Here is a 26827-nt window from a genome sequence, read left to right as displayed (position 1 = left end):
GAATAGATAGTTTCAACTTTATATAGGATTATATCACCTGGTCATATAACAACTATAACTTAGAAGGAAATCAGAATAAAAGAGAAACTTTCAAAAAAAATTTCTTAATTATAAAACGAAAGTTCTTTTTTACAAAAAAGTTTCAAACACACAAACATATATATACACAAAAACACACACACACACACACACACACACACACACACACACACACACACACACACACACACACACACACACACACACACACACACACACATATATATATATATATATATATATATATATATATATATATATATATATATATATATATATATATATATATATATATATATATATATATATATATATATATATATATATATATATATATATATATATATATATATCCACACCACATTCAATAACTGTCATGAGAAAAGGACACAGGCATCACAATTCAAATGACCCTCCTAATTACATCACTTCTTCAGAGTGCAGGCACTGTACTTCTCAACTCCAGGACTCAAGTCCAGTTAACCGGTTTCCTCGAGTCACTTCATAAATGTTACCTTGCTCACACTCCAACAGCCTTTCACATCCTACATAACTTTTTTTCATACTTGTGTCCCAGAGTGAAATATAGCGAGAACTCGAGTCACCGAGACGCTAAATTAACACTAATAACAGGTAGTGCAAGAAACTAAGAGTCGACTGATGATTATAAATAATTACATCATATATATACATTAAAAAATAAATTATTACACGCTATACAATATTATCTACCTTATTCAATAAACAAGAAAAATTGTGAAAATATATAAATTTATTATGCTTAATAAAATCTATTTGAATTGAATCTTTTTAACTTTCAACGAGAAGTGGAGAAAAAGCTGACTCAGACGAATCCAGTTTTCTTTGCGATGCAGCGTTTAGAAATACTGGTGGTATGTTCTTGTTCCTCTAAATCACAAGAGAGCTGCAGGAGGTTCAGGAAGAGGAAGCATCATCGTCTTTATCATAAAAGACTGATCGGGAACCAGGCGTCCTCCCTCCTGGCGAGCCATCATCAAAGATCGTCTCAGCGCTTGCCTCCATGAATGAATCCTTACGGTCCTTCTGAGACCTGAACCAGGAACTATCCTTAGGAAAATTAGATAGCTTCACTTTGCGTCCCGAGACTGAATCTGAGTGGTCGTCGTGTTGCGGCGACGACGCTCGTTCCTCTACCAGTGAAGCCAGTCTCATGAGCGGGTTGCTTCGCGACACGAACGTTGGAATGCTCGAAGGAAGGCTGTCAGCAGCGTCGAAGCCATCAGGATCTCGTCTCTGGAAGCGCACCGAGCCAAAATGGGTGAACCTGGTAGAAGCAGGACGTTCTATCATCTCCCCCAGCGGTTCATTTCTGCCGGGGTCGCTGGAGGGACTTCGATGATCTGATCCCTTTCGTTCGTTCAGCGTCCCTTCAGTTCGTCTATAGACTGCTCTCTCGCCACTACTCGTTTCCGTATGTCATTGGTCGCTCAGGGTGTTAGAGTGTAGCATCTGTCGGCGTCTAGAACACACAATGTAGGCGACGATGACAGCCAGAAGCAGCAATATCACAGCCACCAGCACCCACACTGCAGACTGGTATGACACGTTGTCCGATCCTGGTGTGATAACTGTAAAGTTATGACATTATAAACACCATACACATGCAACAGACTTAATTACACACATTTATACATTTATCGCAGCAGTCAGATAATGGTTAAATTCGTGACCTAGGTGGAGTACACAATGATAAAAAAAATATATATGTGAAAACATGCATGCATACATACTTTAGAAAAATACAGCTACATCTTAATCTATCTAGATTTACCATAAACATAAATCATTATTGTATCAATAGCATCTGCTAGAAAAATGACAGGATGGATAATGAGAACCTTCAAAACTAGGGATGCCAAGCCCATGATGACATTCTTCAGGTCTCTTGCTCTATCTAGGCTGGAATATTGCTGCACACTAACAGCACCTCTCAAGGCAGGTGAAATTGCTGACCTAGAAAATGTACAGAGAACCTTCACGGCGCGCATAACGGAGATAAAGCACCTCAATTACTGGGAGCGCTTGAAGTTCCTCATCCTGTACTCCCTAATATGCAGGCGGGAGAGATACATGATTATATACACTTGAAAAATCCAAGAGGATTAGTACCAAACTTGCACACGAAAATCACTCACAATGAAAGCAAAAGACTCGGCAGACGATGCAACATCCCCCCAATGAAAAGCCTGGGTGCCACTAGCACGATAAGAGACAACACAATAAGTGTCAGGGGCCCAAGACTGTTCAACTGCCTCCCAGCCTACATAAGGGGGATTACCAATAGACCCCTGGCTGTCTTCAAGCAGGCATTGAACAGGCACCTAAAGTTAGTACCTGACCAGCCGAGCTGTGGTTCGTACGTTGGATTGCGTGCGGCCACCAGTAAGAGCCTGGTTGATCAGGGACTGATCCACTATGAGGCCTGGCCACGGACCGGGCAGCGCGGGCGTTGCCCCCCGGAACTCTGTCCAGGTATACTCCAGGTATACGATACTCTATAAACAAAATGTCTACATGACAAAAAATATATGTTAATTAATACTGCTCGAATGTCCTTGCTGGTGCCTTGTGTATTTTTAACTTTCAAGAAGAGGAAATAACTTATTGGAAATTATCGATAGTTGAGACGTTGGCAGGAAGACACTGGTAGACACACAGACACAGGTACACGTCAGGTGACGTACTGGTACTCTTAAAACTCATAAAGGGTAGAGTACTTTAAGCCTTCAGTCGACGATAAATCCAAATGTAGAGTACCTTAAACTAGCAGACTACGTAAAAAAAAAAATGCTAGTTGATTTAAACTTCCAGTCTTTTTCTTAGTTATTAACCTAGCCCCGACTTACTCTGCGACTCTGTGGTAGGCGCCGTGGTATGTGTACTAGTGGACTGAGTAGTCTTGGCATTGGGATCTGAGGTCACCATGTGAGCCAATTCTGGCATCAGGTAGTTCCAGAAGGCTACTTGGTGTTGCTGGTAGCCTTGATGGACCTGACCAGACTCCAGCGAGGCGTAGATGGGTGACTGAGGAGAGTATGGGCTCCACCTGGGTGAATATTGGCCCAAGAATGGGATCCTGAAACCAATATTCTCGTTTTATTAATAATAATAATTATTATTATTAATATAAATGCTACTTTACTACTACAACTAAAATTATTAGTAATACTGCATTTATTACTATTGCTGATGTTATTATTAGTAAGTTTATTCAGGTATACATAAATACAGTTACATAGATTATCATACATAGCAGCATATGTGTAGAGAATCTGGGATAACCCACAAAAAGTATGACAAAATGATAGATGTGATCACCTTTTCTTAATTTTTCCAGTTAATGGCTAGGTTTCACTGTTATACTGAACGGTGATCACAAAAGAAAGAGTGTAAGAAACTTTAAATACATGCTGAAAAAAAATTGTTTTTTTTAACAACGGTTTCTTTTATTTTTTCAGGCCATTATTTAAGAAAGTGAACACATATGGTACTTACCCATTACTGGCGAAACTGAACACAGTTCCTCCCTTTGGTTAGGAAAGTAAATGCTACTGGTAACTACCTATTAGTGGCCAGAGGAAGCACATTTGGTACTTACTCACAACGAGCAAAAGGAAACACTGATGTACTTACCCACTACTAGCGAAAGTGAACACCATTCTCTTAAGGTTTTGGCTCACTCTCTCCTCGTGGTAGGTGAGTGGAAGGTTGAAAATCAGTCGGTAGGAGGACGGGGCGAAGAGGTACGCCAACTCTGCTCCGTGGAGGGCTCCTGTGGGCGTTAGGAAGTTTGTAGCTGTGATGGTCGTGTTAGTGGTGGTTGTGTTAGAGGTGGTGGTGATAGTCGTGTTAATGGTGGTAATGGTAACTGTGATGGAGTTATAGGTAAATCTGCTGCTGATGATGATTGTGGAATCTTTTTATCATAATTTCCTAAAGGTAGAACATACAAGCGAATAATACGATAATTGTGTAATAAAATATGATGCTGTTTGGACTCTTCGAGAAATTTCGAGGGAGGGGGGGAGGGGTGGAGAACAGACAGTAGGGTAGAGGCCATATTGAATTTAATATGTGAATTGTGCATTGTAATCAGGCGTTCTCGGAGGCCTAATTGATATGTTTCGACTTGGATTTGTAATAGGAACCCGTGTTAATGTCCCCTGTTGAAGAAATGGGACAGGAAATTAGCGGGACTTCAAGAATTACGTGTGTATGGAGAAAAATAAGGGATGCAACATCACTCACAGGGAAGTGCAAAGTTAGTCCTTGCATGTAAATGACTAGCTGGCCAATGTAGGGTCTAGGTGTTAGGCAAGGTGTTGTGGTGTGATCCATCTACAACAATTAAATTGTAAGTGATAATACAAAGTTCTTTTCTATTAACACCACTGGATTCTATGTATTGTACTAATAGTTATATTTTTTTGGACCCAGCAAGCAAGCCTAATCCTATACAGTCCCCCTAATTATAATTTTACCAGAGTACCTGGTTTTAATATTGTAATTATTAATTCAATGTTAGGTTTAGCATTTTGTGAATGCAGTGAGGAAGGGGGCAGTCGAAGGAGTTGCAGTTCAGTGACTTGCTGTGACTAAGTCCCACTTAACTCACCCAAATTACTTGCAGGTGATGTCTTGTTAACCTCCTGCAGGTAATTTACTCACATAATAATAATAATAATAATAATAATAATAATAATAATAATAATAATAATAATAATAATAATAATAATAATAATAATATTTTTTCACAATGATCATTCCTATATGAGTATCATATATGAGTTTGGTAAACAACAAAGGTCCCAGGACAAAAACCTGTAGTATTCCACTTTAACTCTATGCTAACACTGTTTGCCTGTACAGTAACCATGTCTGCTTCAGCTTAAGATCGCCCTTTCAATACTATGTATTCGTACTCTCCTTGTCAACCTCTCGTGCAGATGCGTTTAAAGCCTCATTAGAGTTGGGTTATATGCAAAAATATTTACTAATGTATTCAAACATTGGTAATTTAGAATAAGAAATATGAATTAAAAGAGGCTGAAAACCGCCTGAAAAACTGTGAAAAATGTGCATGGGAGAGAGAGAGAGAGAGAGAAAGAGAGAGAGAGAGAGAGAGAGAGAGAGAGAGAGAGAGAGAGAGAGAACGACGTTAACCCACTGTGTTCAACCTACCTGTAATGTTAGCGTGGGATCCATATATATCCCTGGCGAAGAATGTGTTGACGAATAAGTAAGTAGTGAGACCTCTCCTGGACACCTCCTCCGCAAGTCGCACTACAGGAGCTTTGAACATCCCGTCTGTAAACATCTGTAGCCAGGTGGTAATAGTGATGAACAGACAAATAAAATAATAACAGGTGCACTGTATTAGTAAAAATATTTGTCAGGCAAGAGTGCACGACAAAATGCCTCCATTGCAGACGATGAAACTGAAAAGCTAATCTTGTTACACTCTTTCCTGTTTGAAACTCACTATTTCTTTACTTTATCCTTCGTCTTCAAACGGAAACGTCTTAATGTTTCCCCTGATCAACATGATGACTTTGTTGCACATGTGACTGACTGGTATAATTTCTATGAGTGTACCTCTGTCGAGACTTTTAACAAAGACCTTGTGAGCAGTATTCAGAACTTCTTAGAGCCGCCTCTGAAACCTCCTACTACTCTAAATCCAAATGACTTCCATAATAATCATAAGTCTTATAAAAATCATACCTATTACAATGATTCTAAACTTCGAACATTGAAACGTACTGCTCGCAGACTAGGTCTAGCCTATAGAAACCATCGTACCCCTGAAATGCTGGGCCTCTTCCAAACTGCCCTTGCTGCTGCCAGAGAGCGTATGACAGAGCTGCGGCAAACAGACTGGGAACAATTTGTCAATGGTCTCAATGCTCACACACCACTTAGCCGGGCATGGAGGGACATAAATAGAATTAAGGGTAACAGAACTGGGCAGATCGCGCACCCTCATCCCTTGCATAGGGCGAATGAGTTAGTCAGTGCTTGGGCTGCTACATCTAGCTATGACAGTCTTCCCAGTACCACACAGGCGAAATTAATGGACAAATATGATGCAAGGGAGAGACTTGTTTGCTTTATGCTCAGCAAGGCAGATGACTGCAACATTCCTTTCACTAATTATGAACTTGATGCAGCACTAACTAAGGGCAACTCCACGTCGCCTGGTGAGGATGGTATTACTTACAACATACTCAGATTGCTGTGTCGAGTACCAGGTAATCCTTTACTTGAATTATATAACATGAGTTATGTCACTGGGGAGCTCCCTAAATCATGGACCAATAGCCTCATTATTCCCATTCCGAAGCCCAATCAACAAAACTCATTTCACCCAATATCCCTTACTAGCTGCTTGTGTAAAACATTCGAAAGGATGATTCTTAATCGTCTTATGCACAGAATTAAGGAATTCTTGTCACCCCGGTTGCATGGCTTCATGCATGGAAGGAGTGTGCATCATTGCATTACCACCTTTCTCACTCTGCACACTGACAGCTCATACACTACGTTCCTTGACCTTAAATCCGCTTTTGATGTAGCCAATCGACATGTAATCATTAGTGAACTTGCCAGAATGGATGTTGGAGGATGGCTTCTCCGCTGGATTAAAGGTTACCTGTCCAACAGAAAGTCGTCTGTGTTGTTCCAGGGACATAGAAGTGTAACTAAAGATTTTGAATTAGGAACCCCACAGGGAGGTGTGCTTAGTACCACCCTTTTCAACATTTTGATTAATGCCTTACTTAATGCCATGCCTAGCCAGCCCCATCATTATATGGTTAGTTTTGCTGATGACATAATGATTCACACCACCGGATTTTCCAACACTCAAAACATTCTTAATCATGTACTAGCCTCGTGTCAGGACCTGGGGTTAATAATCTCAGGGGATAAAACAAAGATACTCAACAGGCGTCCTCCTCGGCAGAGAGGCACAGTTCGTCAGATCCAGTTGCATGATGGGTCTCTTCTAGAATATGTAAGCAGATACAGGTATCTAGGCTTTGAGGTTCCACTACTTGGACCTGTTGTAACGAGACTTTGTCGCCAATACAAAGAAAGGCTGAGAGCACTTAGAGTTGTGGCAGGTTTTCATCCCAGGTATGGTGCTAATGTTAAAATTGTGAAAATGATGTATCTTGCTTATATTAGATCATTGGTTGATTATGCGGCGCCACTACTTGCACTCGTGTCTGACTGGAAGCTTGGAGGGCTGGAAAAACTGCAAAACGAAGCAATGAGGATCATCCTAGGATGCCCTCGTACTGCCAAAATTTTAAATATGCGGAAAGAACTTAATATTCCAAGCATTAGAGATCGTGTTACTGAAAGAAATATCCTTATTGGGGTCAATATGCTTAGGCTAGTCCATTCAAACCCCTGCACAGAAGCCCTCCAAACTTTCCTCAGCACTGGTGAACATCCTTCCAGATGGATCGAAAAAACTGGAACCGACCTCCGCATGAACCAGCTACATGATCTATATCAAGTTAGACAACAGAGACATTTCCCTGCTCCATGGTATATTACCCCATTCCAAACTACCATTCCTCCATTTCCCCCCAAAACTCTTCTTAAATCACAACCAAAGCTTCGTCTTGAAGCCAAACATGATGCCTTAAGCTGTATTGATAACTTAGTCACACAGAACACTCTTATTTACGTCGATGGTTCTGTTCACCAGTCCACTGGTGCAGCTGGTAGTGCTGCTGTTGTCACACAGAGTGATGGCCCTCATAAAGAAATTGGAGCACGCATCAATAACTGGGCCTCTACCCTTCAAACAGAACTGTTTGCCATACTCCTTGCACTCAAATGTGTCCATGTATCTAAGGTTGACACTTTAATTGTAACTGATTCTCTGTCATCCATAAATGCTCTCAACTCATTAAGTATAAATTGTGGCATGCTTGTGTCAGAAGCCAGACATAGGTATGGTAAGATTGTGGACAGTGGAGTCAGAGTGCACATGCTCTGGATTCCATCTCACATTGGTCTTCAGATGCATGATAGAACTGATAAATTGGCTAAGCTGTATGCTTTCAAAGAGGGGGTAGATTACAATCTTGGGTTGTCAGTTAGCAGTTTGAGAACAATAATACGAAAAGAACTTCAAATGAACTTTATTGCCTTAAGACTTAGGGAGATTGACACAGGTCAGTCCATCTATCATCATTCCATCATGCAGGAGGAGCCACATGTCTATGGTGCATCCAACAAGATAAGCAGACTCTTGGATGTCACTACTGCCCGGCTCCGGCTGGGTTACAAGTATCTTTGGCAGGTTAAATCACCACCACCAGATGTAGACCAAACGAAATGTAAACTTTGCCAGATGGACTATTGTCACACCCTGCGTCATTATGTACTGGAGTGTGATCAAATTAATGAATTTAGAAACAACTCACTCAGAAATGTTCAAGAAATGGCAAGTATTTTATCCAGTGGTATATTACAGACCATTCTGGAGAAATACCCTGACTTTGCTAGCTGTAAATAATGCATTACCATGTGTGTGTGTGTGTGTGTGTGTGTGTGTGTGTGTGTGTGTGTGGTGTGTGTGACTCAACAATCAATATTTGCACCAGTAACTCATTACAGTTGTGACCGGGTGTGGAAGTGTGAATTGCTCATTACACTATAATTTGTTCATGATTGTAGCCATGTATAAACGTAAGTAACCATTCTTACAGTATTCATTACCTTTGTAACTTGTGAGTTCATTACCTTGTACCTAGTTCAGCTATCATAACTTTGGGGGCCCAGTCCCTGGACCCATTACGTACCTCTGTAATCTGTAAATACCTTTGTAGCTTGTCAGGATTGTGACCAGACCTACCTGGAGTTCATTACCTTTGTAAATTGTGAGTTCATTACCTCTGTAACTTGCTCAGCTATCAAAACTTTGGAGTCCAGTCCCTGGACCAATTATGTACCTCTGTAATCTTTTGACTACCGCCCACAGGATGGGTATGGGGGGCATAATAAACATATTAAACTAACTACTATTATTTTTTGAAATAATTTGATCTCTGTTTTTGTCCTTCAATATAGTTTCTGTTTTCTATATGTACACGGCCCTGGGCTGGGTGGGGGATTTTTAGCGCACTTAGCACACATATCTCTGATGCTGAATGCTTTACTGAAATCAGAGGCCCAGCCAGGACGGGACATGGTTCTATAAGCCTTACACAATTGTTTACTTTGTCCAAGTCGATGGTAGGGTACAGGAAAGCAATCAAAGGAAGTGATATATAATTATTTTGAGAGTGGGCTCGTGCCATATATAATTTTGCAGTTTCTCGTACCTAACATGTAAGAGATGCGAGTTAATGATGCAAGTTTCTTTTCGCTAGGTTGCTTGCAAAGTTCACCATATGTTCTTTCAAAGTCATCATAGAGTCAGATTTCACCCCATCTGCCAAGGATATCCATTTCATCGTTGAGTGTTCCGTCTCTACCACTCATTCTTACTCCAGCTCCTGCAGTTACATCATTCAGTCTAGAGATCATCTTTATCTGTATCGTCTTAGTAACAAATGTAACTTACCATCACTTGACCCAGAAAGACAGAGAGGGTTTAGGTAGTTATCCGTATAGGAAGAGCATTAGACGGAGAGCTACCATAAATAATGGACCTTAAAGGTGATATAGTTTGTAACTGTAACAGGAGTCCCTATACGCGCGTATAGGGTTCTGCGTATTGCGTCTCTAGTTCTACAGCCAGACACATTACAGTACGAAGTAGGCCATCATATTATCTCCCCATGCTTCCCCACCTACACTAAATATTCACCCACCATTCGAGCTCCAAACCCGGCATCCCTCACCTTGATGATCTCGAGGACCAGGTCATCCTTCCTGCCCTTGCGAGCCTTGTCAAGGTAAGCGTACTCGACCATCCTGTTGACAGCAGTGGCAGCGTCGCCCAGGGAGGCGAGCGAGACCAAGAGGGGCACCAGAATCTCGTGACTGTAGCGGGTCAAGTCATCATAGGTCATATAGCTGATCTCCCGTTTGATGTCTGCGAATTCAACAAAATGAAAAAAAAACTTAGTACCGCAAGCCGTTGCTCTGGCGCCAATACTGTTTCATACAGCACATAACCTGAGGTAATAATGAAGAGAGATTTATGGAACAGTCAGTCTTACAAGACCACATCCACCCACACACACACAAGAAGAGGTATGATAAAGCTCACGGAGTATGAAGGGAGTGACCTAGTAGCGGCCAGTGAAAAGGCGGGGCTGAGAGCTGACTCGACCCCTGCAACCACAGTTAGGTGATTACACACACACACACGCACACACACACACACACACACACACACACACACACACACACACACACACACACACACACACACACACACACACACACACACACACATACACAGAAAGACGGAGAAAGACGGAGAGGTGGGGCACACCACCAAGTGCTGGACACAGTGCACACAACCGAGGAAGAAGTGAAGAGGCTTCTGAGTGAGCTAGATACCTCAAAGGCAATGGGGCCAGATAACATCTCCCCATGGGTATTGAGAGAGGGAGCAGAGGCGCTATGTGTACCCCTAACAACAATATTCAATACATCTATCGAAACAGAGAGATTGCCTGAGGCATGGAAGACAGCAAATGTAGTCCCAATCTTTAAAAAAGGAGACAGACATGAAGCATTAAACTACAGACCAGTGTCACTGACATGTATAGTATGCAAAATCATGGAGAAGATTATCAGGAGAAGAGTGGTGGAACACCTAGAAAGGAATGATCTCATCAACAGCTGCCAACATGGTTTCAGGGACGGGAAATCCTGTGTCACAAACCTACTGGAGTTCTATGACATGGTGACAGCAGTAAGACAAGAGACAGAGGGGTGGGTGGATTGCATATTCTTGGACTGCAAGAAGGCGTTTGACACAGTTCCACACAAGAGATTGGTGCAAAAACTGGAGGACCAAGCAGGGATAACAGGGAAGGCACTACAATGGATCAGGGAATACTTGTCAGGAAGACAGCAGCGAGTCATGGTACGTGGCGAGGTGTCAGAGTGGGCACCTGTGACCAGCGGGGTCCCACAGGGGTCAGTCCTAGGACCAGTGCTGTTTCTGGTATTTGCGAACGACATGACGGAAGGAATAGACTCTGAGGTGTCCCTGTTTGCAGATGACGTGAAGTTGATGAGAAGAATTCACTCGATCGAAGACCGCAGACGGAGTACAGTGTAGGGGGCCAGAGACTACAAACCTCACTCAAGGAAAAAGATCTTGGGGTGAGTATAACACCAGGCACATCTCCTGAAGCGCACATCAACCAAATAACTGCTGCACCATATGGGCGCCTAGCAAACCTCAGAACAGCTTTCCGACACCTTAATAAGGAATCGTTCAGGACCCTGTACACCGTGTACGTTAGGCCCATATTGGAGTATGCGGCACCAGTTTGGAACCCATATCTAGCCAAGCACGTAAAGAAACTAGAGAAAGTGCAAAGGTTTGCAACAAGACTAGTCCCAGAGCTAAGAGTTATGTCCTACGAGGAGAGGTTAAGGGAAATCAACCTGACGACACTGGAGGACAGGAGAGATAGTGGGGACATGATAACGACTTACAAAATACTGAGAGGAATTGACAAGGTGGACAAAGACAGGATGTTCCAGAGATTGGACACAGTAACAAGGGGACACAGTTGGAAGTTGAAGGCACAGATGAATCACAGGGATGTTAGGAAGTATTTCTTCAGCCACAGAGTAGTCAGTAAGTGGAATAGTTTGGGAAGCGATGTAGTGGAGGCAGGATCCATACATACCTTTAAGCAGAGGTATGATAAAGCTCACGGTTCAGGGAGAGTGACCTAGTAGCGATCAGTGAAGAGGCGGGGCCAGGAGCTCGGACTCGACCCCTGCAACCTCAACTAGGTGAGTACAACTAGGTGAGTACACACACACACACACACACACACACACACACACACACACACACACACACACACACACACACACAAGTTGAAGACGCAGATGAATCACAGGGATGTTAGGAAGTATTTCTTCAGCCACAGAGTAGTCAGTAAGTGGAATAGTTTGGGAAGCGATGTAGTGGAGGCAGGATCCATACATAGCTTTAAGCAGAGGTATGATAAAGCTCACGGCTCAGGGAGAGTGACCTAGTAGCGATCAGTGAAGAGGCGGGGCCAGGAGCTCGGACTCGACCCCCGCAACCTCAACTAGGTGAGTACAACTAGGTGAGTACAACTAGGTGAGTTCAACTAGGTGAGTACACAGAATGCAGTAATTTCGCAAAAATCATTCCGAACCTAACGAAAACAATTCGTTTCATTGTGTTTGTTTATTGTTAAATTATCGTAAAGTTATTTAAAATATATTTAGTTGGATTAGGCTAAATTAAACTGCGCTTGTTATAATAATGTTAGGTAAGTTTTCTAAGGTTCTTTGGGACAAAATTATTAATTTTTACATTAACATAAATGAAAAAATACATCATTAAACGTATAAGAGAAAATTTTAGAAAGGACTTAATTTTAAATGAGTTCTTGTTAATTAACCAGTATTAACTATTCGGCACTACATATATATATATATATATATATATATATATATATATATATATATATATATATATATATATATATATATATATATATACCTATATATATATATATATATATATATATATATATATATATATATATATATATATATATATATATATATATATATGTATATATATATATATGTATATATATATATATATATATATATATATATATATATATATATATATATATATATATATATATATATATATATATATATATATATATATATATATATATATTGTGCCATTGTATTCATGTTTATGTTTTTTTCTGTAAATGTATTTTGTTTATTAATAAATGTTCACATAGAATATAAATATAGGGGGTGGTAGGAGAAGAAAATATTCAAACAGCTCCGGGGAGAACCTTGAGTTTTCCCTGAGGTACGTTTATTGTCTTCTCTGAGGATGAGGGTCCCCATTCCAGCTATAGAGGTGGTACTTCCCCATATTTTTATTTGAATATTATATATATATATATATATATATATATATATATATATATATATATATATATATATATATATATATATATATATATATATATATATATATATATATATATACCTATATATATATATACACACACACACACCTTGACCCCACCCTACCATCTTGCGCCCACAACCGTCCTGCCACCTTCATCACGTCTACCAACACTTCTATCTTACCAACACTCACATAGCATGACTGATCCATCATCCTCTGAAAGTCCCAGAAGAACGGGGATCCTTCTGTTCGCGTTCTCCCTGACGGCTCTCAGAGGCTCCAGAGGCACCATTCTCTCCTCCTGACGAAGATAAGTATCCACCACTGGCCCGAATAGGAAGTACGGATTCCCTTCCTGGAGAATTACAAGTAGTTCCAGAATTAGTAGTAGTAGTAGCAGACATAAAATCAAAAGCATAGTAGCAATATTAGTAATTCCAGCAGCATTAATAATAGCAGCAGCATTAGTATCAGTAGAAGCATTAGTAGTAGTAGCAGCATTAGTAATAGTAGCAGCAGAAGTAAAAATATTAAGGTATCCCTGAAGGGAGATCTTTAAGTGGTTTCCTGTATTTTTGTTCCCATTTTTTTCATCCTTCAACTGATCGAGTTTTCGCTCATAGTTCGAGAAGCCTCATACTATCGGATTCAAATTTTCAGCTCTTGTATAGGGTAGCGGGGACCAGATTTTAGAAACAACTATGGTGTGCAGGTGACCTATGACCGAAGTTGCTGATCCCATTCCCAGCATCTTAGCGTCAGTTTCAAACCCTCTGTGACGAAGCTTCAAACGTTAAAAAGAAAAGGATGCCTTCAAATTGGACGATGGTGGAAAGTGAATTTCAAGTGGGTAGGTGATGCAGATTTGACCATTTTTTGAATAAAATTGTGTGAAATTTTGATTTCGGTTCAGTTATCAAGATCAAAATATATACGTCTAGGTCTTCTGAATGACCTCCGTGTTTAATGGTTGATGAATCTTATTTGCTTTGTGTGCGGGCGAATTTGTCAAAGAAATAAATGTTTTTATTATTTAGAATAGTTGGCATTAAAATAATACCTGATATTAAATCAATACCTGGGTATTAAATTAATACCTGGGTATCAAATTAATACCTGGGTATTAAACTAATACCTGGGTATTAAATTAATACCTGGGTATTAAATTCAGACTTGTTCATAATCACAAAACTTTCGAAGGAGCCACATTGGACTTTTGTTCTGCATGCCATTCTTTGCCACAAATTATGTAAGGCTTTGCTACTTTAACCTCCTCAAGACTTAGGATAATAACGTAATGGGTGGAGCCGTAATTCTATTAGTTCATGCTATGCAGGTCCAATTCACACCCATTCGTATTATTATTATTATTATTATTATTATTATTATTATTATTATTATTATTATTATTATTATTATTATTATTAATATTATTATTGTCATCAAAACTAAGCGCTAAACTACCCATTTGTATACCCGTCCAACCGTTATTTAGATCAACCCAAAGTTCTCACTTCAGTGACGTTATTCGAGAGTTTGTTCAACTCATCTATACTAGCACTTCCCTATATTCTTTCTAAATGTAAATTTGTCCAAACTGAATCCATTTCTTCTAGCCTCTTCTTGGTTAGATATATTCAACACGTTATTTACACCCCACTTCTTTATTCCTGTTTTCCATTTGAATTCTTCGGTCATATCCCCTTCCATTTCTACGTCTTTACAGAGGTGTGAATTCAATGCCCTCAGTCTATTTTCGTAGGAAAGTTTTCCAAAATATGGAATCAGCTTCCTTATCCTTCTCTATATTTTCCAGCGTATTGTGTTTATCTAAGAAGGATAAAAATAAAAATAAATATAATTCTAATATATGGAATCAGCTTCGTTATTCTTCTCTGTATATTTTCCAGAGTATTTTTTTATCTAAGAAACTGAGAAAAATTTAAACACTGGTTACAATTTACTTCGGCCTTCAGTGCTGATAACTTGATAAAACAATTCCAAGCGGCTTTAAACTTAATGTTCTGGTGTATTTCACAATACTGTTCTCTCCGGGATAACAAAAGAATGCTTCTTCAGTTTGTCTTCAGTGTTTCTTTGTGGAGGGTTTCAATAAGTTTTGGTTGTGAATGTCCTTATTAGCCATTTTAACTTAAGAAATTGCGGTATTAGTGTCGGTACGATAACTTGTGAATACCAGATCTTACTCGCCTCAAATCTTCAGTGCAAATATTTAATTACATTAGAAACCTATGTCGCACACGGCACTTATCTCTCTACTCGAGCATTGACGTACAGGCGGCTGGAGTTATGCAATACAGGGATACATTTCTCAGATCACAAAGCGACTGACATAACTATATATAGCATTGATATTGTACAGTAAATGCTGTAGTAGTAAAAATAGTAGTAAAAGAAACAGCAGTAGTATAAGTATTAGCAGCATAAGTATTAGCAGTATAAGTATTAGTAGTGTTAGGAGGAGATGGAAGATGAAGATGAAGATAAAGATAAGGGCCCTGAAGAACAGTGCCTGATGAAAGAGTTTGACCAAGAGGAACTTACCTCAATGAGTCTCTCCACGGCCTTCACAATCTGGTTGGCGTCCTTGGTATTGAGACACTGCAGGAGGAACGTTGAGCCGGAGATGTATCCACAACCCAGATGCTCCGAGAGTCTCTTGGAGGCCTCACGAGGACGTCTGCTCAATGCCCAGGGAGCCAAGTTGGAACCGGAGAGGAGGATCATCTGCTTGAATGGTCCTGGGGAAAAATATACAAGTTTTGTGTAATCTCTGAAAATAGCAATGTAATCAATACTGGACATAAAGGAGGTACACACACACACATTTTGTGCATATGATTTTTCTCTAGAAAAAGGTAGATACACTTCAAAACGTAAAAATGCAGTTTGGAAGATACGGTAGCACTCATTCATGGTTAGTAAACGAGAACAATACCAGACGACAAGTATTCCAGGAAGCTACGAAAGATCCATAAAAAATGATCATCCGCTGAAACCTTCCTTTAGAAAAAACAGAAGTCCTCCATACTCTGGAACAATAGCGCTGGATGATGAAGCTAGGGCGAGCAGGCACTCAGGCTGGGTTCACCCACAAGACATCTCCTTCAATGTTACGTCAAGAAAATCCTGCGCTGCTGTTCTAGATAGAATTAAGTTGTGTGTTACGCGGTTCTTCTCTGGTCTGTGGCTAAAGCTCTCGCTTCATAAACGGAGAGTCAGGGTTCGATTCCCGGTGGGTGGAAACATTTCGATGCGTTTCCTTACACCTGTTGTCCTGTTCACCTAGCAGCAAATAGGTACCTGGGTATTAGTCGACTGGTGTGGCTCGCATCCTGGGGAACAAGATTGAGGACACCAATGGAAATAAGTTAGTCCTTGATGACTCACTGACTTTCTTGGGTTATCCTGGGTGGCTAACCCTCCGGGGTTAAAAAAACCGAAGAAAATCTTATCTTATCTTATCTAACAGGTAGGAGTGCCACCAGACGCTGTGGTCGTGTCAGTATTGAAGAAAATACTAATATGAAAACCAATGACTTTCTGACTTCAATCAAACATGATGACCCAAGACACATGAAAAAAAATGTACGAAAGAAAGTTTATTAAACTGTAATTGAAAGAGGAATACAAAAAATGACTTACCCAATATGAAACTATTTCATTATTGTTTGTTAAAAAAAAGAGCTAATCTGAAATGATTTGAAATATGTAAGTTCATCAGATCCTGCTCCCCCTACCCCCTATCGCCCCCTCCCCCCAAAAAAAAAAACTCTTGACAAGATAAAAAAAGAGAAATCCGCCTCTTGAGTTCAATCACTCAACTGTAATATTCGAATAAAACTGACTTAAAAATATCTTTTTATCCTAATTATATAATCTTGAGAAAAAATAATGTACCATATATAGTGGGGAGCGGAAACCGGAAATGCTGCTGCCGTCCCGTCTAGACGATCCTCAGTGATCAGTGAGACACATGTGCAACACTGCCATCTTTATTCAGAAACATTTTGCCTACACAGCAGGCTTCTTCAGTCGAATACAGTGGTGGGCAGCAGAAACAGTGGAGGTATAAAGACAATGTAATCAGTCCCTCACCCTCGAAGATTTACTTTTGAGGGGGTCAGTCCCCCGAGGGTGATAGACTGATTGCATGTCTTTACACCACTGCTTCTGCTGCCTCTTCTACGTTCGACTGAAGACGCCTACCGTGCAGGCGAAGAGTTTCGGAATAAAGATACCTAACTGTTATACATGTAACTTACTTATCAACTTGTCAGTATTATATACCGTTGTTAAAGATGGTGAGAGAGTTGGGGGGGATTGTGATCTGCGGTATAACTCGCGGGTATAACACACTCTTTACCATCCCGTAATATAAACTGCCTAATATAAATGTTAAGATTATGTTGAAGGTTCAGTGTTATACTAGTGATAACTGTGCTGTGTCGTACTGGTTAATAACTGCTCTGTGTCGTACTGGTTAATAACTGCTCTGTATCGTACTGGTGATAACTACTGTGTCGTACTGGTGATAACTGTGCTGTGTCGTGCTAGCTATAAATGTTTGGTGTCGTAAAGGATGATAATTGTTTCGTGTCATACTGACAATAACTTCTGTGTCATACTGATGATAGTTGTTCTATGTCATACTGGCAATAACTGCTCGTTGTCATACTGGCAATAACTGCTCTTTGTCGTACTGGCAATAACTGCTCGTTGTCATACTGGCAATAACTGCTCTTTGTCGTACTGGCAATAACTGCTCGTTGTCATACTGGCAATAACTGCTCGTTGTCGTACTGGTGATAACTGCTGTCTGCAGTACTCGTACTGGGTGATAACTGTTTTTTTTATCATACATGGGTGATAACCTGTCTCCCGTACTTGGTGACAACTGCTCTCCGTCAGACCGGGTAACGGACCGGGTAATGTTATTTCAAACCGAAATAACATTCCTTGAGCGTCTCTGTGGCTTTCATCCTGAGTGTCTGGAACCACAGCATTATGAGCACACGTTTATATATATCGAGTTATAATACTGGCAAGTAGGCAAGACAAGGTGGGATGGGGGCATCTTCATAGGATGATTATTGTAATAATAATAATAATAATAATAATAATAATAATAATAATAATAATAATAATAATAATAATAATAATAATAATAATCTTCAATTCTACAAGTACATGTACAAGGTATACAGTCCTAGCTGACATCAATGACATACTACTATACAGAAAGCCCCTTGTTATGCAGAGCATTTCAGGCAAATTAGGTCAGTTTTGTCCCAGGATGCGAACCACACCCGTCGATTAACACCCAGGTACCCATTTTACTAATAGGTAAATATGGACAGCAGGTATCTTAAGGAAACATGTCCTAATGTTTCCATTTGTACCGGGGATCGAACCCCCGACCTCAGTGCGTGAGCCGAGTGTGTGCTGAGTCACGTGAAGATCTCCCCAGTCTTTCCAAAATGGTCAAGAGAATATGTTCCTCTGGAACATATCCTCTTGACATATCCTCTTGATAGAAAAGAATGGTTATAATAATAATAACCGGTAAGCCAGCGGAAGGTCTCGGTCAATTGACCAAAAGCTCCAGTGGCGGGTCATCATATGACTAAGACCCGCGTCAGGAAACACTTGTCTTATTTCCCGACAAACATTACTTAACCCAAGTGTAGTAGATGGCGACCTGAAGCGTTGTGTTAGCGCTGGAAGCATCACCGGTAAGTCGATGGTTGAAGACGATGGAGCGTTTCTGGGACTAATGAGTCTGATTGGCTTCTGGATTTCCTTGATCTGATTAGTTTCTGAGCGAGATCTTTCATCCAACTTGCTCAGTGATTCCCAGCCTTGTTTGCATCATGCCCTACATTGACACTCAAAAAAAATTGATGTCTTTTCCTTACATAAACAAATTTGGGTGTTGAATCAGACGCTTCTTCTTCTAAAACTCTATTTGTACCCTTAGTCTCTTACATTTCATCAGAGAGAAACTGTAAAATACCCTCTCTGAAGTCATTCTTTCATGACTGAAGCGAATACGTAGAGACTCCTCACAAAATGGCTGCCCAAAAGAGGTGCCAATTAGTAGTTTTACACTCAGTTTAGTAAAATATAAAATATAATTTTGGAAGTAATATATGTAATTGTTATCATGTACAAATGTTGCGAATAACTATACTTATATGTAACTGAAATTTTACAATATATCTCTTTATTAAAATATTTATAATGTATAAATACTATTTTATTGTAACATTTTGAACTGCCGCAAAACATTCAAATTGCCCCCCACCCCGTGGGGCGTACTGCCCATGTTGGGAATCACTGGACTGGCTGTTGGACTGGTTCTTTTATCTGGACGGTGCAGCCATCTGGCTGAGTAGCCAGACTGAACATAATGACAGAAAATCTCGGAAGAGAATTAGAGAAAATCATTCAAGGTTTTCAAATTAAGCTAACAGAAAAAAATGGAAGCGGAAGGTAAAAGTAAGTGCAAGAGTTGACTGACCTTGACTTCGAGGATGGACGAGGTGGTAGGCGGCGGAGGCGGCGCCGGCGGAGTGACCCAGGAGTGTGACGCGGCTCAGGTCGCCTCCGAACTTGTCGATATTCTCGGCGACCCATTGCAGCGCCAGCGACTGGTCCCGGAGACCCAGGTTGCCCGGTAGCACCCGGTCCTGCCATGTCAGGAACCCTGTAGCAGCAGGAGCAAGTGAAACAGGGATGGTCAGTGTTGCAGGAGTAATGGCAGAAGGCTTTCGTTTATTGTCAGTCAAATGTGAACTTGGACAGCCAGTTGGCTAGCCATTCATTCAATTAGGCAGCCTTTCAGCCAGCTAGTCAACCAGCCGGGCAGTTAGTCAGGCCCATATATAATTTACCTGGTTTTATAAAGAAAACACCCATTGAGTTTCTCCTCAAAAAAGTAATCTGAAATTTGCAAACCACATGTGAAAAACAAGCAAACCATTATAATTCATGGAATTTTATTTTTAAATGAAAAACCTGAACAATTACAGAGGAAACATCGAAGTAGTTTAAACATCGAAGCAACTTAAAACATCGACATTGTATGAAGCTCAACACAGGATAACTCATCACAAAGATAACACGGGCTAGAGGTCCGAGACGTAAAGACAGCGCAACGATAAAGCCTGATGACCTACCGAAGGCGTTCGTTCGGTAGTTGAGGGAGACGACAATGAGATCAAAGGCGGCAAGGTCCTGTCCGGGGAACCTCGAAGCGGCGGAGGTCACGAAGAGTTCCCCTTCAACCACTACCACCACTGGGTACTGTCGGAACCCCCGTGGGAGCTGCATGGGTCGTCGCACGGGGTCAAAAAGTTTATATAACCAGATCAGAACCGCCACCGGGTACTGGCGACACTCGTATATTAAATCAGAGGGTCACAGAATACTACAAGTCTTATATTAAACTAAAATGGCAGGTGAAAGTTCAAGTTCTGATAAAAAGAGAAGGAAAGTTCTAAAACCAGGTTTTTGCCGAAGAATCAGCTGTTATATATGCCAAGTTCTACGTATTGTCAAAGTTATCAGGAAATGTTGAATCGTAATAATAGTAGTAGTAGTAGTAGTAGTAGTAGTAGTCGTAACAGTGGTAATACAGAAATAGTAGTAGTAGTAGTAACAGCGGTAACGCAGTAGTAGTAGTAGTAGTAACAGAAGTAATAAAGTAGTAGTAGTAGTAACAGCGGTAATGCAGTAGTAGTAGTAGTAGTAACAGAAGTAATAAAGTAGTAGTTGTAGTAGCAGTTGTTGTTGTTATAGCAGTAGTGGTAAAAGTAATAATACAATAGAATTTGTAGTGATAATGGTTTAAGTCATTGTAGTAATAGCGACAGTTAGAGTAATGGCGTAAGTATTAGCAGTAATAATAGTATTAGCAATGATAGGCAATAGTAGTGGTAGAGGTAGTAGCTGTAGTAGTAATAGCAATTGTAGTAGTAATAGCAGTAGTAATAGAAGTAGCAGCAAGATCAGAAGAAGCAGTACTAGTAGTGCTAGTAATAGTATTAGTAATAATAGCAACAATAGTACAGCACAAGAAGTAGCAGTAATAACAATTTTACCAGTATAATATAATAATAATAATAATAATAATAATAATAATAATAATCATTGGAGCTGGCTAGCAAAACAGAGTTCTGTGAATACGAGCTTTTGATTGCTACACCAGCATTTGACTAATTAAGAAAGGATTTGCAGTTTCGTTTTAATGATGAAACAGAGAGAGAGAGGAGGAAGAGATGAAGAGGGAGAGAGGTGAAAGAGCGATGAGAGATAGATAGATAGAGAGACAGATAGATAGATAGATAGAGAGAGAGAGAGAGAGAGAGAAAGAGAGAGACCATACCTCAGGGATCCAAACATTGAGTGTAAGACAGTCCTCGGAGATCTGAACGCCCATCAGGAAAGGCTGGGGACAGGCGGCGCCCATCTCGTGGGCGTAGAGAGTCGAGTTCCAACCATTGTGACGCTGAGGAGGCTGTTAGGAACGAGCAGGTCGTTAGCCACTATAACCAGGCAATAAGTTACTTGCAAAAACACAAGTAATGTTATAGTTACAGAATCGTACATTCAAGGTAAAAAAATGTTGCATTTGCATAGAAATAATAATTATTTTCGTGGACCGGTCGCGGGGTCGTTGACCCTCAAAACACCGTCCAGGTATACTCCAGGCAGCTATAACATGGAAGACACTATAGTGGATCATAGAATTCCTAATGGGAGAGACGAAGTCCGTGAAAAGGCATCTGAGTGGGTACGTGTGACAAGTGGGGTTCCACAAGTATCTGTACCGTAACCAGTGCTGGTTCTTGTGTGTATGTGAACATAGTGACAGTAATAAAGCATGTGAAGAAGCTTGAGAAAAAGTAGAAGGTCGAAACCAGACTTGTCCCTTGGCATAACAAGATTAAATTTTGAGGAGAGAGTAAAACCCTGAACCTGACGACATTATAGGAGGACCAGGGAAAGATAACCCCGTACAAAATACTACGATTATTTGATAAAGCGGACAGGTATAAGACTGCTCGAAAAGTGAGAAACATGTACACAAGGGCAAAGCTGGAAGTGAAATACATAGATGAGTGGGATGACAGTAACTGTTTTTTCAGCCTCAGGCCAGTCAGGTGGTAGATTGACCTGGTCGAAGAAGTGGTGGAAGCAGGTTCAGTACATACATTTGAGAATAGGTCTGATAAGGCTTAAGAGACTAAGAAAGAGTGACCTCAGGGACCAGGAGTGACCTCAGTGACCAGGAGTGACCTCAGTGAAGACAAGTGAAAGGTCAAAGACTCGATCCCCCGCTACCACCAATAGGTTAATACACAAAGAATTATTAAGGTTTGCTGAATATAACGTCGAGAATTTTTACGTCTTTCTACAAAATAAGCCATTTGGAAAATTGGCGAACGGCGGGAGATGATTACAGGCACTTGGCAAAGACATAATTGGGCTCTCTGGCTTCCTAGTGAATTTGATTTTTTTCTTTCTTGGCCAGGAAGTGAGCGTTCAGGTCTGCATCGGGAGAGTAATTAGGTATTGATCGATCGCTCATTTTTGCGGAGTTACCATCATTAACATCGTCAGGCAGGAGGCTTTTGCAGTTTTTTTTTTGTCTCGACATGTGGCATAAAGCATCTTACAATCAGCGTATTATGCAGAGGTGGCGGATATAATAATAGCCTTAAGGAATCTGCTGTTTTTCAAGGTCTTGTGAAACACCTTAGACCAAGAGGCGCGTACTCAGCGTCAGAGAAATGCCACAAAGCTGGTCTGAAAACTGTAGGTGTTAGGTTGTAAAGACAAGCTGAGAAAAAACTCTTCATCTGATGTGCGAAGACAGAGGAGACATGTTCACAACGTACAAAATGTTCAGAGGCATTAGCAGAGTAGGCAAATACGGAGTTTTTATCATAGGAAGGACAGCTGGTACATGAGTGAAGGGAAGTGAGCTATAAGAAGGTGGAACCTGACCTACACAAATAAAACTTCGTGAGTACAACTCGGTGAGTACAAAAAGCTCTATATACTCATATACGCAAACACACACAGGCACACACACACACTCAGTGAGCAGAGGCTGCAAACCCCACTCAAAGATGAAGACCTAGGGGGTTAACATAGTGCCGAGCATATCCCCGGAGGAACACATCAACAGAATAAACCTCTGCAACTAATGCTCGTTTGGCAAACTGAAAAGTAGCATTTCAGGAATCTCCATGGTCATTCACGGCCATATATACTACATATATTAGGTCCACCTTTGAGTATGCAGCATAGGCATGTATTCTTCACCTGGGGAAAGTGCAGCCGTAAATCAACGTGACCTGTGACAGACTAAGATAAATGAGTAATGATGAGAAGGGAAGGGTTCTGAACCTGGCCACACTAGAAGACAGGAAAATCAGGGATGAGAGGATAACAACATACAAAATACTCGAAGGATTTGATAGAATGGACAGCGATAGACCATTGAAGAAGTGGGAAATAGGTACACCAGGGCAGAGTTGGAAATTAAAGACAGTTGATGTCAAGAAGTATTTCTTCAGCCTCAGGGTGTTCAGAAAGTGAAGTGATGTGGACGAAATAGTGCAGGCAGGTAAATGTGGCAAATGACAACTTAAGAGGCAGGGCCAGGAGCCGAGATTCGACCTCTGCGACCACAAATGGGTGAGTACGTACGTATGCACACACACACACACACACACACACACACACACACACACACACACACACACACACACAAACACACACACAAACGAACACAAACACACAGCCAGGAACTATAAATCGACCCATGCAACCACATATAGGCGAGCACAAACAGACACACAAACACCCACAAACACAAACACACACACTCCTCACCACTTCAATTTGGCTTGAAAAAACCCACATCAAAGTGAGACTGGATGTTATGAAAGACATTTGCCTTTGAAGCGGCTCTTCATCTTCCACCAAGCAAACTTAAAAAAAAATGTCTTTTTTTTTTTTTGATACTCACAAAAATATATTCATTTCTTGCTTCCCTACATTATGAAATAAACCAAACAAATTTTGAAGGAAGAATTTTTTGGTGGCCTCAGTTTCTTTTTAAAACTTTAGGTTTATTAAAGTAGTAGGTACACGTGTACACTTTTCCCAGGTTTTCCGTATTCATAATTTTATGAATAATATACACTTGTGTTTACATTGTTAAAGCTAGCGTTCTTTATTACTCTCTCTCACACTCGCACTCTCTCACTCTTTGTGTGTGTGTGTGTGTGTGTGTGTGTGTGTGCAGTCTTTCCTACCCATTATCCCACCTACATGTACCCATTCCTTATCAGATCTACCCATTCTTTCTCTCAGCATACTCCTTTATTTTCTACCCATTCCCTCCCCTCCCCCCTCTACGTTTTTCCATTCTTCTACTCTACATCTACCTATTCTCCTTTATCACGTCCACCCATTTTCCCTTTTTTTCCATGTCAACCCATTTTCCCTTTTTTCCATATCCACCCATTCTTTCACGTCTACCCATTCTCCCACAACATCCCCTCTTCCCCACATTTACCCACTCCCTCACACACTCAAGGCCTCTCACCTTGAACCTGAGGTTCCCCACGGGAGGCAAGGCGTACGGAATACCGAGGTAAGCGTAGATCTCTCTGTTGCTGGCCTCTCGCACCACCTGTGGATGTACAACGTCAAGTACTTAACACATTAAACTAACTTTTTCCTTCACACGGAACTGCAGCTGCAGCGACAGTAATAGCACAGCGAGGATTACTCTCTTTTTTATTTTTATCCATGTAAATATGCTTAACAATTTGCAAACAGGCGAAATTTTTTACAAACGTTATTTCTCAGTCCGTAGCAGGATTCGAGCCTGTAAACTCGGCATCAGAGTACACAGTACTGTGTGGATAAAGTACTGTGTACTCTGATGCCGAGTTTGCAGGTTCGAATCCTGCTGTGGACTGAGAGATAAGCCATGTAAATATGTTAAGTGCTGACGAATCCGTCGTGTTATTAGTCTATGTAAAAAATACTCAAATATTTTCTTTTCATTCTGATGGGATTGCTGGATTATTTTCTCTCTCAAGTGAACACTAAGATCTTAGGTTAATCTTAACCTAAGATCTTAGTGTATTATACATTATCTATACTTCTACACTAGTGTATTATACATTATCTTTACTTCTTGTGTGTTCAGAATATCACCGTCTTAAAGCTGCTGGTCTTGTCTGCTGGTTCTTGGTATATATGCAAATTACCGTTTATTAAACGACAAAAAAAATCCTTTTCTTACAGGATTGTAGAGAATTTGCATTAGAACATAAGTGAAAAAAAAAGAAAACCGACGATTGTTGAAAATTTGCGGTGTTTTTATTTATGGCGCTTATAAAAACTTCACGAATTTGGCGAGCCATCAAAATATCACATTTTAGTATATATGTAACGTGGAGTCGTTCACGAACTCTGGTACAATTTTCTTCCACTTTAGATTTTCCAGACTGGTGGAGTATAACTTATGGATGGTTAAGGAAGTCTTGGGCTGGGAAGTGGCTCTTGTTATTTAACCCTTATAAAGACCGCGGTTCGAGCACCTCGTCCATTCTTCTGTCTATTCATCACCACTTGTTCATTACAGCTTAATTTGAGTTAATACTCGGCTTTATTTTCCTCTGCAACAACTTGAGAATGGCTTTTCTGATCGGATTCAGACTTTCAATATCGGCTTATCATGTTTAGAAGGAAAATTCGATGTTATTTTAATGCGCAGGAACTAATTTTATTTTTAAAGTGATGAGATATTTATTTTTCCATGAAATAAATGAGTACAGATTAAATTTTTATGTGACGCTGAGATACTGGGGGGGGGGAGATGTCACTCACAGTTGTATTGTGGGGACAGAGAGAGAGAGAGAGAGAGAGAGAGAGAGCAGAGTAGAGAACAGAGCAAGACGTCTCATCTCTCGCCTGGACCCATCCTGGATAGATCTGTCATTTCAGCAGAGCCTTCAACACAGGAGGGATGTGGGTGGCCTTACTGTTATGGACAAGGCCAATATTGTCAAAGTACCACACTTGGATCCACTTCGAGGACAGCGAGAAACAAGCTTTTATGCCACAAGACGGGCAGAGAGCAGCAACTTCACTCTGGCTGTACCCTTCTCCAGAACATCACTCCATCTGAGATCATATATACCCAGGATGAATCGAGCATGGAACACATTCGTACAGCATAATGTCAACGAGATAAAGTCAGTTGATCAAATGAAAATGCTGGCCCACAGATGGCTCCAACTTCATCCTGTTCCCTACTTGTATGTCTCATAACAATAAAAATGCTTTCAAATGAGCTGATGTGGGTAACAGCTCTTAGCTTGTCAATAAAGTTAGAAATCCTTAACCTGTAAATAGCTTGTCAATAAAACTAGGGATCCTTGTCAAACCCTGTGACACAGCACAACACAACACAACACAACACAACACAGCACAACACAGCACACAACACAACACAACACAAGCACAGAACAACAGCAACAACACAACACAGCA

At 40.6% G+C, this 26827-nt stretch overlaps 1 protein-coding gene across 1 annotated transcript in view; it reads right to left on the bottom strand.

The window, feature by feature from the left end:
* Nucleotides 1-397: 397 nt before the first annotated feature.
* LOC128689591 (cholinesterase-like) overlaps nucleotides 398-26827 on the bottom strand; it is a 46022-nt gene continuing 19592 nt past the window's right edge. The window contains exons 4-14 of the mRNA XM_070087721.1: nucleotides 24867-24953; nucleotides 21630-21761; nucleotides 20422-20569; nucleotides 19764-19949; nucleotides 15785-15981; nucleotides 13412-13574; nucleotides 9948-10141; nucleotides 5263-5398; nucleotides 3715-3853; nucleotides 2928-3157; nucleotides 398-1649 (exon numbers count right to left, since the gene is read on the bottom strand). Coding sequence (XP_069943822.1) covers nucleotides 1498-1649; nucleotides 2928-3157; nucleotides 3715-3853; nucleotides 5263-5398; nucleotides 9948-10141; nucleotides 13412-13574; nucleotides 15785-15981; nucleotides 19764-19949; nucleotides 20422-20569; nucleotides 21630-21761; nucleotides 24867-24953 — 1764 coding nt within the window. The 3' untranslated portion in view covers nucleotides 398-1497. The remainder of the gene's footprint in view (nucleotides 1650-2927; nucleotides 3158-3714; nucleotides 3854-5262; nucleotides 5399-9947; nucleotides 10142-13411; nucleotides 13575-15784; nucleotides 15982-19763; nucleotides 19950-20421; nucleotides 20570-21629; nucleotides 21762-24866; nucleotides 24954-26827) is intronic.

This window comes from Cherax quadricarinatus, chromosome 22 (genome assembly GCF_038502225.1).
Source record: "Cherax quadricarinatus isolate ZL_2023a chromosome 22, ASM3850222v1, whole genome shotgun sequence".
Taxonomy (NCBI): Eukaryota; Metazoa; Arthropoda; class Malacostraca; order Decapoda; family Parastacidae; genus Cherax; species Cherax quadricarinatus.
The sequence above is the reverse complement of the archived record's forward strand: the minus strand, read 5'-3'. Positions and strand labels throughout refer to the sequence as shown.